The sequence below is a fragment of the Polyodon spathula genome, chromosome 19, assembly GCF_017654505.1.
Source record: "Polyodon spathula isolate WHYD16114869_AA chromosome 19, ASM1765450v1, whole genome shotgun sequence".
NCBI lineage: Eukaryota > Metazoa > Chordata > Actinopteri > Acipenseriformes > Polyodontidae > Polyodon > Polyodon spathula.
The window spans coordinates 7,920,628-7,937,955 of record NC_054552.1 but is presented as its reverse complement, the minus strand read 5'-3'; the positions used below and the strand labels follow the sequence as shown (position 1 = coordinate 7,937,955).

General features: G+C 36.6%; 2 protein-coding genes across 4 annotated transcripts in view; one reads left to right on the top strand and one right to left on the bottom strand.

The window, feature by feature from the left end:
- The window catches only part of LOC121294620 (non-muscle caldesmon-like), a 60,739-nt gene extending 50,566 nt beyond the window's left edge, over positions 1-10,173 (top strand). The window contains exons 12-14 of one of the 2 annotated variants that reach the window (XM_041218516.1): positions 1,327-1,419; positions 1,725-1,824; positions 9,879-10,173. In XM_041218516.1, the coding sequence (XP_041074450.1) occupies positions 1,327-1,419; positions 1,725-1,824; positions 9,879-9,904 (219 nt within the window). In that variant the 3' untranslated portion in view covers positions 9,905-10,173. The remainder of the gene's footprint in view (positions 1-1,326; positions 1,420-1,724; positions 1,825-9,878) is intronic. The other variant, XM_041218517.1, reaches the window with a different exon arrangement.
- LOC121294619 (proline-rich extensin-like protein EPR1) lies at positions 2,738-16,727 on the bottom strand. 2 transcript variants are annotated; one of them, XM_041218515.1, is made up of 3 exons: positions 16,533-16,727; positions 16,042-16,087; positions 2,738-9,404 (listed from the first exon to the last, which is right to left on the bottom strand). In XM_041218515.1, exon 3 carries the CDS (start codon positions 9,394-9,396, stop codon positions 6,592-6,594), a length of 2,805 nt encoding a protein of 934 aa, XP_041074449.1. In that variant the 5' UTR covers positions 9,397-9,404; positions 16,042-16,087; positions 16,533-16,727; the 3' UTR covers positions 2,738-6,591. The 2 variants fall into 2 exon arrangements, with proteins under 2 accessions (XP_041074449.1, XP_041074448.1); XM_041218514.1 differs by lacking the exon at positions 16,042-16,087.
- Positions 16,728-17,328: the final 601 nt, after the last annotated feature.

The following is a 17,328-nucleotide window of genomic DNA, read 5'->3' as shown; positions in this document are numbered from 1 at the left end:
ATAGCTGTTCTGCTGCCTTTTCCTTATCTGAAATATACAAAAATATAATAAAACACATACAAAAAAGGTATATTGTTACAAAAGTAAGTTTATATTTTCAAAATAGTTTTTTCAAATAAGATAATACACTAATGTAATCATTAATTTTTAACAGCAATGTGGCTCTTGATGTCAAGTGGTCTGATTACGTCAAAATGGTTGAATAATGGGAAAGCATACGTGTTCATCTAAGCATATTCAAAGAATAGCGTGCATCTGTCACAATGTGCTTGAACTATGAAATGAGCATCACCAACAGATTTAAGTATTCAGATAGCAGTAGTCCTTGTGTATTGATTGCAATTTTTCACAGCTCTAACCCCGAACAAACTTCACTATAAACCCAAATCAGTGGGTCGCATTTTGAATTATTAAATTATTAGCCATGGGAACATGTTGAAACAAATACAAACACTATTCCTCTGCTCTATTAAGATTGCTGTACTCATGCTTCCTCTTTCCTCTTTCTCTGTCTCCTGTTCTGTTTCCTCAGTTCTCTTATTTCAACTTCATTCATGTCTTGGATTTTTCTTACTCTTCTTCAAGGTAAACAGCAGCCCTGCCTCTCCCTCTCTGGTTATGCAACTGTTCTGTATTGTTTCCTAATCCTACTGCTACTTCAGCATTTATTGTGAAACACAAGACCGTTTAACTTGGTTTACACAAATACACTATTGAGTTGTTTATGTTGGCCTGTGCAATAATAAGTATAGAAAATCCAACGGCAAGTAATAAATCTATTCTAATGAATTATTGTAAATATTGGACACCTGGAGAAAAAATGTCATGTCTTGGGCCAAGGATCTCTCCCTGAGGCATTAAACCATTGATTAGGCATTGCCCAGTTGCCTAATACTGTTAGTTTTTATGAAGACGTGTATGATTTGCAGCTCATTATCTAATCCACTGTTTTTGTGAATACCCATTACAGCCATTTCTATATCTCCCCTTGTTACTGTATATTCATAACATTTCATTTCAACTACATTTTCATCACCTTCTGAAGAGCAGCCCTTTCGTTCATTTTTACCTCTCCACGCTTTGGTTTCTGGACCTTCTCTCTTGCAATAGTTACAGCTTGTTATGGGCATGCATATACTGCATTGCTTCTTTCCTGAAAATGAAAAGAATATATATATATATATATATATATATATATATATATAATATTTCCACGGTGCAAACCTGTGGAAAGTAGAAAGTAAAAAAAAAATGTCTTTTTTTTAACCACCTTTTCTGTTTTCATTCAGTGAATTTGCATCTGAATTGTACTTCGTTTTATTTCAGGATGTAATGGCAGGTGATGTATTAAACAAAAAGAATATATGGGAAAACAAAATAGATTCAACTCCCTCGGCTAATAAAGGATCCACACTGAAAGTAAGTTGGACCAGGACACTGGATTTCTAACTTTCCCAAACAAATGGAAGTTTAGCCACATCCCTTGATAGCATAAAAGTTACGAGTCTATTCAGTTGATCTATCTCATTAGAAGAAGGGGGCTTTGAGAATCGTGACTGTGTGTGTCTCATGTATTTTTGTCTTTAAAAGCAAGTCAGATTACATGTTTGCAATATTTAAACCATGGCTGTATTTAGATATGCCACCATGTCCAATAATTCATTCATATATTGAGAACAGCATATAATTTAACCTGCCAATTTGCTTTTCTTCCACTTCCTCAGAGCACACCATCTGGTAAAAGGTACAAATTTATTGTGAGTGGACATGGCAAATATGAGAAAGTTCCAGTCAGTGATGACAATCATGCTGAATATACAAATGGTAAGTCAAGTAAGAAGTAAGAGGTGAGGGGGATGGGGGGGGAGTACTTTATTTGAGTCAGAAAGTTCACAAGATCACAATGCTGGTTTGTTTGCTCTTAGTGGTAACGGACATTTGACAGCAATGCTGAGCCCCCACGTGCTTATTTGGCTTGGACCAGACAAGGCTTTGGTTTGATTCCAGACCTCTCTTTTAAAAGATACAGATCAATTTCACAAAAACTGACATTTTTTGAAATTGTTTTTTCAGCATCTGTAGATAGAGTACTAAGAATATGTATAAGCTATTTCATAAGTTATTTCATAAACAGTAATTACAGATAGGGTTTTCCTTTTGAGTTTTCCGGTCTTGATAAGGATTGGTAAAATGGTAGTGCAGGGTAATATTCCTGTCTGTGCATTAAATTATCTGGCAGACATCACTGTTATAAACAACGCCTTGTGATAAGAGGAAAGATAGCCAGAGCTGGGTTATTTTTATACCATTATAGATCGCTGTGTAATTTTTATAGCAAACTTGTTACTATCGTTGTCTACTGTGCTCTAAATAGTCATTACAATTTCTTTTTAACAAGAAGTGATTGTTATGTTGTCATACAAAAAGTCCTTGGATGGTCATTATTTACCTGAGACTTTACATTATTCAGCTTGGCTTTATCTGAGTGTAGTGCTCTTACATTTCTGTCCTGCACACCTTGAACCTATTCTAAACCTATGTTAAAAGCTGTCCTTAACTTTCAACACAGTAAGAGTGAGACTAATAAAAAGGCTACTTGACCAGTAGACAAGCCTTTTTGTGTGTGTGTGTGTGTGTGTGTGTGTGTGTGTGTGTGTGTGTATCTTTTTGGTTCAGGATATTGCTCCTGAGTGGTCAGCAGCCTAGAGAGATCAGAGATGGGAATCTTGAGGTGACGACAGCTGTCAAAAGACTTTATTTATATATGGGCAATAATCCTCCTGTTATAAAGCAAACATATTTATATAAAGCAATAATTAAATCACTGTCTAATCCATAACATTACATTGTTATTAATTTAGGAATACATATTATTGTATTGGTTATTAATTTTGATTTTAGGATCTCTGTCATCCTTGAAATACCCTTTAGTCACACCAGAATAATTGCTTTTATCCAAAATAAAAATAAAATACATATGTGTATCAGTTACATAACACATAGAGATAACTCCCTCTATAGACTGTTATACTTTTGTATTAAAAACAGATTGGCAGATATCAGGTTTTAAATGTTGAGCAAAAAAATACAGGCTGCATATAATGTATGCTTATACTAGAAATTACAATACAGATACTTAAGCAGACTGCGTTTACATTAAGCAGAGAACAATGGGTATGCATTTTTATATACAAGTCTAAATGATTATGCTACAATAAGGCTGAACAATCTTCCCCCTCAAATAATCACATACAGTAGCTGTAGGCTGAGGCCAAAACATTAATATTAGATATAAATATTATACAAAAAGCTTTATCTGTTGTGTTTTGTCCATCAAGGTCAATACTGTTCTTTTATCAAAACATGCTTTGAGCAGTACTGTATCAACTTCATGGGTAATGTAAGTATTGATCTGGATTGTCTGGGGATTGTTCATACAACGTTTTGGAAAACTGCAATTGTGTCTGAATTCATCTACTTAATCCCTTGTGTGTTTATAGAGAGAGGACATGTGTCATCAGATAACCCTGATGCCCTATGATGTAAACCAAACTATCCTAAGCCTATTGGCCTCCGGCTAGGAAAGGGACAGAAAACGGTGTCTTGACCTCTAGCTACCAGGAATATTCCTGGCACAAAGGTTGCTCCTCTGTTTGGAAATTTCATGCTCACTCAACAAAGGGACACGAATATTATAAATTCATGTCTATATATCAGCAAAGAGATGTTATAAAAAATAAACCTAATTGCAACACAGCTTTAAAATGTGTTTGGCACCACCTGGTGTCCCAAAATTCCAATATGACTATTTGTAAAGAATATTCTCTTAAAGAGTAACATTCTAGTTTTCAGCACATCCCTTGAAATTACTAAGGAATACTATTGAAAGCCAGTGAATAGTTATAACACAAAATACTTCAATAACTTTGCTCTCAAGTGCAGCCCAGCCAGTCTTGACATTTTCACTTTCCTGTGCATTGAACTCTTGTCCTGGCCCTTTATTGATCATTTCTATCTTTTTTGCTGTTTTCCATCTTAATGTTAACACCTGTTAAACATATACAATTCAAAAGTACATACAATATCATATAATTATCCCAGAAAATTACAATAGTGGTTCAAATGAAATAGTTTAAAGGCTTAGGAATGCTTCACTAACTCCTCACATTTTTCTCCTACATCTAAAATCACTTTTGCCATCTTGCCACTGTCTTGTAATGAAACAGAAATATTAGGGCATTGGTACCAAACTGACTCCTCAGGAACTTCTTCCCTGGGCAAAAATCAGTCACTTGGGGCCAAGTCAGGGCTATATACAGACGCATGTGGCAGGATCTGACAAGACCCAGCCTTGTTTAAATATACTTTTTACCTTATACTTGTCAAGCGTCATCCTCAGCGCTGATACAACGTTCATGGAATTTCTCTAAGCACTTTTACACCTAACATATTGCTACACATAGCTCTCACCTTTCCTGTCACCAGAGTCATACTTTCTGACCTCAGATTTTCAAACCTTCACTCCGTTACCATGCTGCCATTTTAGAAACAAACCATTCTCGGAATTCACTGTATGCATGTGATGATAAATGATGCCAACTGAAAGCTAAATGCAGTATGTCCCTATCAAATGACTTATATTGGTAACAGGCAGATATACTTGCCGTATCTAAAATTAATCTAGACCCCATTTGAAACACCCTCATAAATTGAAATCTACAGTAATATTAATAGAAACCTGGATTAAATACATATTATGGCATTTTCATAACCATTATTAAGTACAGCTGTGTTAGGGCAATAAGATTTACATTTAATTCAGAGCTTAAAGTGCAACTTGGTATGATTATGAAATATCACAGTTATCTTAGCTCATGTATTATTGTTTAGATTTGCTTTGTATATAATTTTCTGTTTCAATCATCATATCCTGGCGACTTTTTAACACCCATGTGGCCTTAATATAGTTCTCAAAAATGTCTTCTCTCTAACTACTGCTGATATACCAGAGTGTAACCATTAACTTGTCCCCATGCAACACTGCCCCTAGTGGATGCAAGGACGTACATCTGAATGAAAAAACTTTGAATAAAGATATCTTGCATCCACTGGGGGCTCAGGGTTGCAGGAGGATAGGGTAGCGGTTACGCTGTGGTGGACCAGCTGTACTTAGAGAGAAGACATATTCGCAAGCTCTAAAGGGGTGTTTTAAAAAGTCACCAGGGTGTGACGACTGAAAAAGAAAATCACATGCAATTTGATTCTGAGTAACAAGAAAAGAGTTATCTCTCAAACTCACACCAAGTTGATCTTTAGTGTTTAAATTGTGAACATGGTATAAAAGTATAATTTCTAAAATATGTTTGATTTATCTATTTCAGTTTGGGTCAGTGAAAATGAAAATATAACTACCATTTTAAAGTGTCTCATATTTTAGATGCAGCAAAATTGTACATTCTTTCATTTGGGATGTTTCTAAATATTTCTATGATAATATTTCTTAGACTAATTCAACATGTACATTATTTTCCAAATAAGAGATATAGGTTTGTGTGTATTTCTGTTTTTAGCAATGATTTGTTTTAAATGTCACTGCATATCACCTGTAGGAGTCTGTATTTGGCAATGTGCAATACCAAGATTTCAACTAGTAGTCTTGAGAATGATTTGCTTTGAATTTTACATACCCTTTCCAAAATTGCTGTCAAAATGCACAAGCATTATTATAATTTAAATCAATTATGTATAGAAATAAACTTTAATGTCAAAATTGTTGAGTATGCAAATAGCAGTTATCTGCTTTCAGTTTTTTCAGTTTTTAACTTACTATAGACCTTCAGATCAACTGTCTTTGCATAATTTCCCAGACCATTGTACGATGTGGTGTGGTTTGTTATGCCATAAAACAAGTGTGCTTAAAAACCTTCCTTTTGCAAACAGCTTTAAAATGTAAAATAAAACAGCATCGTTTTCACAAATACATGTGTAAAGATTTATGGAAAAGAATCAAAAGATTAATTTGTTCTTTACAGATTTGTTCCAGCTTTAATAAGGATATGTTATGTTTCAGTTCCAAACTTCTGTCTGAAATTTGGAAAAGACTAAAACTACTTTATGATTTTAAGTATAAAATATTGGTGCATTAGTCATTAATGAAAATGTTCAGATTTCTATTATTAGTTTTGCACCAAGATATTTTTAAAAAAGCTTTGAGCAGTATATCTAGCTTACAGTCTTGCTTGTTTTTTACCCTAAAGACATCATTCTCCCTGATACATTGTAGAAATTAAATAATATTGAAAAAAAACTACCTTCAAATGTGTACTATAATAATTTGACATGTATAACTTTCGTGCACTTTGAAGGAAATCACTATTATGTGTTCTCATCTACATCCCGAGGGTCATTTTCTTTGCAGGAACCTATTTTCAATCTCCAAACGTCTTGTCTAATACCTATTACTTATAGAAAAACAGTAGAAATTTTGATTTATAAAGGCAAAGAGCTGCTATAACTTTACCAGAGTTGAGTATCCACAGGGCTATGCTGTAGAGTTGCTATTTTATCTATAGGTTAGCTTATACTTCATTATTATTTCAATTCCCAACCCTTAGCAATTCTGTTAAAGTCTTTAGGTTCTTCCTCTGTGTTTTTGCGGTTCAGCAGACTCATCTCAAACACAGTAGTGATTTTTGCCAGTGGCCTAAAAGCAGCTTCCTTTAACTTCCTGGCATCAAATCGTGGTTTGTACAAGAGAAGAGGCAGCCTGTAGATGAGTGAAGAAAACTCTTTCCTTTCCTTTTTTTTTGTTTCTGGTTGTTCAGACTTGCTATTGTTGTTTATTTGTTGCTTTATACATTCTTTGGCAGAAAACATTTTGAAGAGGACCGCATCCCACATCTTGGTTGCCCTTGAATCTTTGTGTTTCTCTAAATCCTGGCGTTCACTTTTGCTTTCATTCTCCCCTGGTGAGGGCTTCTCTTCCTTCTTTTCCTTTTCTCTCTTTTGTAACGCCTCTTTCTCGGGTTCAGGTTGTGACTCTGGTTCTGGTTCTGGAAATTTAGGCTCTTCAGGCTCCACAACAAGATGCTTCTTGAGACGGGACCAGCCGCTGAATTTGGATTTCAGTGACTTTGCTTTCTGGGGTATTTTCAGCAAGGGTTCTGCTTTGGGAAACGAGTTGTCTTGGTGATTGTCTTTTTCAGAACTTACTGGTGCAAATTTCTCAGGAATTTTTTCCTTAGTAACATCAGCCTTGGTTTCTGTGACTTTTGCTTTTTCCTCCTGAGGTTCATCTCCAGCTTGAGGCTTTTTGTGTAAAGAATTAAAAGGCTGGACTTCGAGCTCATGGGTTCTTGACTTGGAATCTTCTGGGACAAGGGCTGCAGCAGTATTAGTTTCAGGCACAGGGTTTTTAGCTCTTTGAGTCTGAAGAGAGGGAGTTTGGTGTGTTGGTACTACATTTGCAGGTGTTTTTGCTTTCTGATAGTCTGACAAAGGAGGAATTTCACTTGTAGGAGTTGTAGCTCTAGCAAAGACGTATGTAGGTGTTTTTGCTCTGGCCACATCATTGGAAGATGTTTTAGGTGTGGTTACTTCATATGAAGTTGTTGAAGCTGCAGATGTTTCATAAGAAGGTGTCTTAGGTCTTGACACTTCATTAGAAGGTGTTTTGGGTGTAGGCATTTCATAGGAAGGTGTAGCTGTAGGTGCTCCATAAGAGAGTGTTTTGGGTCTTGCAGCATCATTGGAAGATGTTTCAGGAGCAGTTACTTCATGCACAGTTGTTGCAGCTGTATGTGTTCCATAATAATATATTTTAGGTCTTGACACTTCGTTAGAAGGTGTTTTGGGTATAGGAACTTCATATGAAGGTGTTATAGCAGCAGATATCCCATAAGTAGGTGTTTTAGGCCTCGGACATTCATATGAAGGTGTTTTAGGCCTAGACACCTCATTTGATGCTACAGTAGATTTAGAAATTCCATATGGAGGTGTAATAGGTCTAGATATTTCAAGTCTGGGCACTTCATATGAAGGAGTTTTAGAACTAGTAATTTCATAAGTGGTTGTTTGAACTGCAGTGACTTCATTTGTGGGTTTTTTAGGCAGAGGCACATCATATGTAGGTGTTTTAGATCTCTGAATATCATACAAAGGTGTTTTAGGTCTAGACCATTCATATGAGGGTGCTGCTGGTATAGTTATTCCATACAAAGGTGATTTAGGTCTGGGTGCATTGTATAAAGGGGTTTTAGGTCTTGACCATTCATATAAAGGTGGCTGAGTTATAGGTACTTCATATGAGGTTGTGGTAACTGTAGAAACTTCACATGTAGGCGTTTTAGTTCTCACAACTTCATAATGAAGTGACGTATCTGCAGAGGTTGCTTTAGGTCTGGATGCTTCATGTAAAAGTGCTTTAGTTATAGGAATTTCCTGTTTAGCTCTTTCAACTATAGTGATTTCATATGTAGATGTTTCGGATGTAGTGACTTCATAAGAAGGTGTTTTAAGTGAGGGTACTTGAAGTGAAGATGTAGAAATTTGACTTGTAGTTGTTTTAGCGGGATCTGCTTCAGATGTTGGTGTTCTAGCTCGGTATCCTTCATATGTAAATGTCTTTATTTGAGGAACTTCAAACAAAGGTGTTTTAGCTCTTGGAACTTCAACGTCAGGTGATGTTTGACTGGTAGCTTTAACAGCATGAGAATTGACTCTTGGAACATCAAAAAGATAGGCCTCATGTGTAGCTGCTGTTTCCACAGGGGTTATAACTTTGGTTATAACTGCTGTTTCCACAGGGGTTATAACTTTGGTTATAACTGCTGCTTCCACAGGGGTTATAACTTTGGGAACTGTGCTGCTAACCGAGTGGATTTCCCCATGCAGTGGGTGGACTGGAGACTTTGGTCCTATCTCCGGGACTTCAGTTTCCTGTGGAAAAATGAAAATGTTCCTTTCATGACTTGCAGGCAGTGGAGTATGTTTGGGACTTCTTGTCGGGTTAAAAAGCTGGGGTGGCAAACTCTCTGACTTGCTGAAAGAAAATGTTTTCTTAGTTGGGTATGGGGATGATACATGTTGAACCAGAGGTTTAATTGAAAACCTTGGGGGCAGCAGGGATGCAGCATATGCAGGTGTTTCAGGTGTCTTTGGCGGTGTTGAGTGTTCACTGTGCTCAAGGTCCGGACTGGCTTCACTCACTGGCGAGAGACTGGAGCGGAAGGGGATGGGGGTCTGTGACGTTGGGGGAGGTGCCTTTTTCTTAGCTGTTTTCTTTAGTAGTTTCTGAAGCCTGGCATTATCCTTGCTTGGCTTGGGCAGCAGAGGGGGTGGATACTGCTGGGTCAATCCTGGTTGATTAACATTTGTAAAAGTGACAGCCATCAGCATTTTAACCCCTGAAACGAAATATAATTTTAGACAGCTTTTGTAACACAATATATTTATTAAAAACACAACGCTCTGGTTTCACGAGTCGCGACTAATATACTATAGGTTTCATGGTAAATGTACCTTGAATAGGTTGTGTTGATAAATGCTTTGACAGTCAGGTTAATGTCTTGCTTTTCAGCAGTGCCCATAAGCAGTGCTCTCAAGAGAAAATAGATCATGATCTCTGTTCTTAACTCTGCTCCTAGGTTCTCAGAAACTGTGTAGCCCCAGGCCTAGTCAGCACTGTTTATTTAGAACCTGGCTGATAAATTTACAATGCAAAATCATTTTCATGAAATGATTATTATGTATGAAATCTATTTCTAAATCAATAGGATATTAATAAATCCATAGGACTACAGTGAACTTTCAGCATTCACTGCATCACGTCATGCTAGTATTGCTAGTAAAACTTTTCCTCTTTTTGTAATTTTTTGCAGATGAAACATACCATGAAGAATCCTGAAAATGTACTGCACTGATTTCTTTTTCATTTTTTAATTTATGAACTGCCGCAAGGTGGTTGTTGTAGCTGATATTATCCACACTATTGCTACCTTGTCTCATCCCAGATTAAGCGATACATAATTTTACTTGTCTTTAACAGCTTACTTTGTTGTAGAATTTCTAAAATAATCATGATGGTTATTTGCATCTCAGTTATTGAAAAAATTATTATTATGTTTGCTGAATAACAATGCTAGTGTTTTTTTTCTTCATCATTATACATTGGCATGATATATAGTGTTTTTTTTTAACTTTTAAAATACAAAAATAAATAGCCTTATATTAAAAAAAAAAAAAAAAAAGTTAATAATTGTACCTAACATTTCTTATTTTTACTTTTTGTATTGAACCTGTTCTTGTAATTGCATTGTCTTAATATAAATGCAATGTCTATTTCTAAATGTTATACTGTACAGCAAAAAGCTTGAAATGGTTTCTTGGCCAAGACCACAATGCACAAAGGATGTGCACCAGCACCATCAACACACATATAGCCTACAGTAATACAGTGTATCAGGTATAACAAGTTTCATATTTTGGCAACATATTCTACTGGAGTTAATACTGACTTTGCATCAGATTTACAATGGTGCGCAAAATATTGAATGTAAAAACAAGCACACCTGCAAACTAAAATAATTGTGTTGCATTGTTGCTTTAATACTATATTACATTACTATAATATATTACAATATTACAATCAAGCATTTTGTAGCGATCAGGTAAGAACTGCTTTTTCTATTAGCCTTAGCAAAACAAGTTGCCGCTGTATTCTATGTTCTTACTATATTCTCTGTATGATTTTGTTACTTAAAAAAATAAAGAATGTAAAGTTTCATATTAACATGTGTTTTTTTTCTTACAAATTGTAAGAACCTTTGTTGTTTTTCTCAAACAGAGTAAAATATACATATCTTTTAATGAACTTTAATTCAACAGTAATGTACAAAATTGAAAAATAAATGACTTTAGAGTGCCTGAGATGCCTTCCATTACAATACTATCGTGTTTGATAATTGCTCTGTTAAATCAATAGGTGTTTTTTCTCCTTTCAAAAAATGAATTCAAGACTGGCGTACATGTTTAGAAAATATGGCCTATAAGCTTTAAGTTATATATATATGGCCTGTGTTACATTTCATCAAAAATGATTCACAGTACAATAATAGATGTTAAAAAGCACTATCCCATTAGTCTCTTTCTTGCTAAAAGTGTAGTACCAGCAAGCAGATGACAACAGGTCCAAACATGGATGACTGTTTTTTTTTTTTTTCTAGCACAGCATTTAATGCTGCTTGAATATGTGTTAAAGGTAGTGTTACACTTATGCTCAGATGACCTTATTACTAGTAGTGATCCTATTACCAACTGCCCCAATGCTGTTTGACTCATACTGTGGCAACAGATTTATGTTATAAGTCTAAGTCATTGGTTAACAGTCTTTCAGAAGAAGCTATAGAAAATATTGTCTGTTGTGTGCCAATGCATCTGTAGATGTCTGACCATTTGCCTACCTATATTTTCAACCAGTCTGTAAATCTGAGTCCATTTCCCTCTGTATCCTAATTTTTATTTCACTACACTCCCAAGGACAGATTCTTGTTAAAACTGAGCATTTATGCCTTTGAGTGTGTAACTAGTTTTACGTAGTTTGGTTGCATTGCTTGTTATTTTATTCAGGCAGAGCAAGCACCTGAACAAGTTCACTGAAGTGGAAAAAGTAGAGGCAGTTATTTGTAACACTTGCTGAAATGAACATCTCCTGAGCAGCTAGAAAGTTCTTATGCCTAATTTTAGGAGGAGGAAAGAAGAAGGGCTATCTTGTGACACCATCACCTGTTGCAGGCCAAAGAACTGCCCCACACTCAGGCCATCACTTTTTCTCTGAGCTGTAAATCACATGGACTCCATCAACCCATAAAATCGAAGTTCTTTGCAGAAACATAAACTTGGAACTGAATTGCACATGGAAAATAGGTGATTTAAATTATTATTCCAGGTCATAATTCTGGTATACCATGGTAAAAGCACAGCAAAGAGCACGGTAAATAATGGACAAGTGCAGTAAAGCATAGTAAAAGTGTACTGTAATATAAACATACTGTACAAAAAAATCATAGGATGCTGCAAAATTAGAGTGCATGTCACAGTGCAAATGTAACAATATCAGGAACTTATAAACTATAAACTTATAAACTTATGAACTAGACACGATTTATAAACTAATAAAATAAACTACTCTACTCAACCACAGTCGTAAATTGCAAGTTTCAGTAAATGAATGCATCCAGATTAAACAGCTCTGTAAGGCTTTGCACATAAGCCTGAACTACACCCATGCCTGGGATTCGTGATAAGTGACTTTGTGCAGCTGTGACCTCAGGTGGATCACAACCGTTATATTTTCTTATAAGTTGTTTTTGCTTAAAATGCTGTTTTGATCATCATGTACAAACCACAATTCCAGTGGGCAGGTGCTTCAGGTATATTAGAGCTCATTACAGTTATTCTGTTGCTCGGTTCCACCTGCCGAGAACTGTAGGGTTACCTGAAGCTCTGTGGCTCATATCCCATCTATGAGACCTGTGAGTTTCCACTGCTGTTGCTGCTGTATCCTGTACTAGTTTTTGATCTGTTTGTTCCTGAGTAAAGCTCTTTTGATTTGACCTGAAGAAGACTGAGAAGAAAACGAACCATGGACCAGCTTGGTCCGTAGTCTCAGACTATATTCCATTGTGCCTCCATTGCTATGCAAGACAAAAGTTCTGAGATGAACTGGGTGACTGTTCTAAGTCTACCATACCTCAATGCTAGGTCATAAGCATGCTCGCCAGTAGCTGTTGTGTCCTATTGTTTTCATGCAAAAGTTTAATACTTACATTGTAGGCCACACGATAAACAAGTGCATTTGGATGGGGGGGGGGATCTTTAGTGAAATGATAGATAGTACATACATTGTGGAGTTTCATACTAGTTAAGCAATGCACAGGAGACAACACTCAGACAACTAGCTATGGAGTTTACCCTGCGACCTCAATGACTTCTGAAACCACAAAACTGATAAACATCAGAGCCCACCAAAGAGGGCATTGGTTCAAAAGTGCAAGTGTGTGGTTTCAAGTTGCTGCTATGGCTTTCAATGTCATGCCCAGCCCCTTATAAATGGCCATGTACCCACTATCTCCATGTCACGTTGAACTTGCTTCACCTCCTAGATGCTTCACCTCGAAAGATCTCAGTGAAGCCTGCCATGTCTCTCTCAACCTTAGGCTATTAAGACCAATGCATGGAAAACTGGTAAAGTAAAGGCATTAATAAAGGGCTGCTGATTAAATAAACTAAAAATGGATAAGGTATTTACAGTATTCAAGAAAAAGGGATGAAGAAACAACTTTACATAGACCTTCCACATGTTCTAGAATGTTACATTTAGCACTGTAACTTTAAACAGATAGCGTATCTGATTGCAGTACAACACTCTCAGTGTAATGGAGTCTACTGAACCTGGTAACTGTGTTTAACACTTAAATAAACATCTTTTGGGAAACAGGAAAGTTCCTTGGTAAGTTGAATTGCATTGTTCTGTGTTGGTGTACACTATGGTCAACATGCATGTGTACCCAAATCATATTGTAGATATGAATGGGAGATGTGGATGGAAACAATCCTTAGCAGTTCTGTTGCTTATTGTAGGAACTAGTTTCCAAAACATAGCAGGTGTTTATGATGTATGCCTTCTATTGTACAATGATGATGGTACTTGCTGCCTTTAATATTTTACCAGTTTGTTTAAAATCATAAATTGGGTTGTGGAGTTGGAATGAGGCAGCTTTATCCACACTCTGGTAATCTAAAACCACCTAAAGGATCATCATGTAAAATATTTGGCTCCCAAGTGGCTTCCGGTAAAGGTACTCCACCTGTAGTGCAGAATGTGCCCTATAGCTTGGAGACCACCGGTTCAAATCCAAGCTATGCCATTGCTGATCGTGGACAGGAGTTCCCAGGGGCCGACGCACAATTTTCCAAGTGCTGGGCGGGGTAAGGATTAGGTTGACTGGGGAGTCCTTGGCTCACCACAGACCAGTGACCCCTGTGTCTGGCCAGGCACCTGCAGGCCCACCTGTACACAATTCAGAACTGCATGGTCCTCCGACACTGTAAGTTCTGGATATGGCTGCACAGTAGATGGCTGACATGAGTGCTCGTCTTCGTCTCTCCCAAGTTACTTCGGGGGTTGCAGCAGTGATCCATGTTGAAAAATAATTGGACATTCCAAAAATTGGAAGAAAATTGGAAAATGAATAAAAATAATTGTTAAAAAAAAAAAAAAACATGTTAGATTAAGACAAATGAATGTGACAATTTGTTAATTTTAATAATGTTTTTTTGTTTGTTTTTTTTACCCGAGGTTTTCTTCCCAGTTGTTATTTGTATCCCGGTTCACCGATGCAACCCCTTGGCGACTTGAAAAATGGAGGCTGGAGCATGTATCCTCCGAAACGTGCTCCTGCCAATCCTTCATGGCTCCACAGCAGAACCGCAGGCGCCCTGTCAGCCACAGGGGCCGCTGGTGTGCGGTGAACCATGGTTTCCCTTGCCGACCTAAGCCTTCCCTACCCGGTTGGCAGTGACATATCCTGGATTCTAACCTGCAATCTTCAGGCTATAAGGCGCATCCTGCACACCATGCCGAGCGCCTTTACCTGATGCACCACTCAGGAGTCCCCATTTTAATAATGTTAAATGCTAATTCTTTCCTATTTCCTGGATAACATTGGATGGACTGTGACATGCAGGAATATGACCTTAACCCTTTGCAGACCTATGTCAGACCAGGTCCGAAATTACAATTTTCCCTTTCCAGCCCAATGTCGGACCTTGTCCGTCATCATCAAAAAGATGTAAAGCACAGGTCTCTAGTCATTTATTCTCTGGAATATGAAAAATACAGCGAAAAGGGGTGGGGCTGTCCTTTTGCAATTCAATGCCTTTTAAACCTGTTTTACTCTAAAAAAAAAACTAAAAAAAACAGTGCGTATAAAATAAACAGCACATGTGAAAATAAATTGGACGTGACATGCCTGACAAGCACTGAATAAATGGACTGCAAAGGGTTAAGGAAGTCAGACACTCAACAGAGTTTCAGGACCTTGGGTACCAAACTGCAAATGCAAACAGTGCCAGGGTCAAGTTACGTTCACTTTTCTGTGCAAAGCTGGCTTTAGTGCAACAAGAACATATATTATCAGAGTCTTCAAAAAACAAACCCATTCAAAAACACTCTAAACTGAATTTCTGATCGTAGTTTATTCATAATTGCGGTTTAAGTTAACAGAGTCTGAAATTCTCTAATAACAGAATAAGTGGAGTACATGCATAACTTTGAACATTACAAATAAGTAAGTGCCTAAAAATCAGTATTATTTGTTATTTCTTTAGAAAGTGTATGAGCAAAATATGCTGTCCTAATTAATATTGATCTCTTAGTGAACTCTTTGAACACCTTTTGGAGAGGATTAGTAAAATAGAAGACAAATACTATAATGCTTTGTATTATCAAGTATTTTAAAAACATTGACCATTGAACATTGTTTATTTGATGTATAACAAAAAAAGGGATTGTCACCTGTTACCATTAACTAAACACCTGCTGCTTTTCTCTGCATGAAAGCTGATTAATAAATGTAATACAATCTTCCTGTGATTCCCCACCACAAGCTCCTTTTACTTTTTAATGTGTTGATGAAACCATTTTAGTAGAGCAGCTTTTATGTGTGTCATTTCCCTCAGTGTAAGCAAGAGAGAGAGAGAGAGGGTGGTCAAGAAATGCTTGCACCACTTGATACATGAGAAGAGGCCATCCTTTTAAGGAACTGATAGGTTAGATGTTTGGTATACCTCCAGAAAACATGTTCAAATGAGGAAAGATTAATAATAGCCTGACAATAAAACAATACACTACAATGAACAGTGAATCTGTCTTTTATTAAAGAGAAGACAACCAGCTTTTGAGTTATTCAAACTTGAACTTGAACTTGAAACTGAAATATGCATATTCTCAAAGCCCAGGAAGAGATTATGTGAATAACTTACCTAGACGTGCACAATAAAGGTGATCAACTCACTTGGGAATAAATACCTTTTAAAGAAAAATATATATTTGTATTGTATATGTATCTGCTGCAAATGCACAGCACACTGCTGCACATTTCAAAAATGCATTTGTTTCTTAGAATATGAGAACATTGAATGCATTATTCTAATAAATGTTTTGGATTATTGCAGTTCAACCAATCTCTTTAAAGCCTGCATAATTCAGTTTAAATTAATTGAAACACACCCACCAAATGCACGTGCAATATTAAGCAAAGAAAGTTTTCAATTATAGAACTTAAGTTTATATATTTTGCACTAAACCCAATTTTTCGGTAGTATATTAAAGTTTCCATTGGGCAGTAATCTAAGTTTTGGGTCAGCTATTAAATTAGACAACCCTATTCTCTATGAGGGAATGCACTAAGATCATGCCATCAGCACATTTAGTAACCAATGAACGAAGAAAGTATGAACATGGTTTCGTTTACCTGAGTGAGTGGTGGTCGGGGGTTTAGAGGCTGCAGTCGGCAGGTCCCAGGCTTGTGTGTGAGCTGGGAAGGCACATCTTGATCTTTACTGCAGCCTTCCTATAAATGGAAGGGGCAATCTCAGAGCCACTCCATAAATAAAACCTTCCAGAGCCTTTTCTTAATACATATTCCACTGAGAGTTTGCAGTGGCTGTCAACTACTTCAGGGGGGTATTTTGTAGCACCTGGGTCCCTGATCATTGCATCCGCTTTCCTTTACTAAGTGCACTGACCCCTACAGGTCTTAATGAGATATTTGAAACTTTGAAGGACATGACTTGCCAGTTTAGTCAGGGAGATTGTGTCTGCGGTCATTTAGCCAAGTCAAGGTAAATTTTTCAATACAACAACCCCCTCCCCTCCATTGTTATATTGAAGAAGAAAGTACCACTGGGCATTTTGATAATGTTAATAAATTGAACAGACATCCTTTCATACACAATCACACAAACACATGCATGCACGTACATATTTTCTACATTACAATCTTTAGAAATCTTGGAAATCAGACAACATATATTTTTAAAAGGTGCCAAGAATAACTGGGAAAGACAGCCATGCCTTTTATACAGTATGTATAATCCTTGAATATAATAGATAGATATACCCTATATATACAAACATAACGTACATCTTTTATTTAACATCATGTAATCAAAGAAACTGGAAAATGATATTGTATATGGAAACTACAAAGCAGTATGTCATTTAATATACTAAAGTAACGTTATTCAGCAGGTTTCATTCAACTTTAT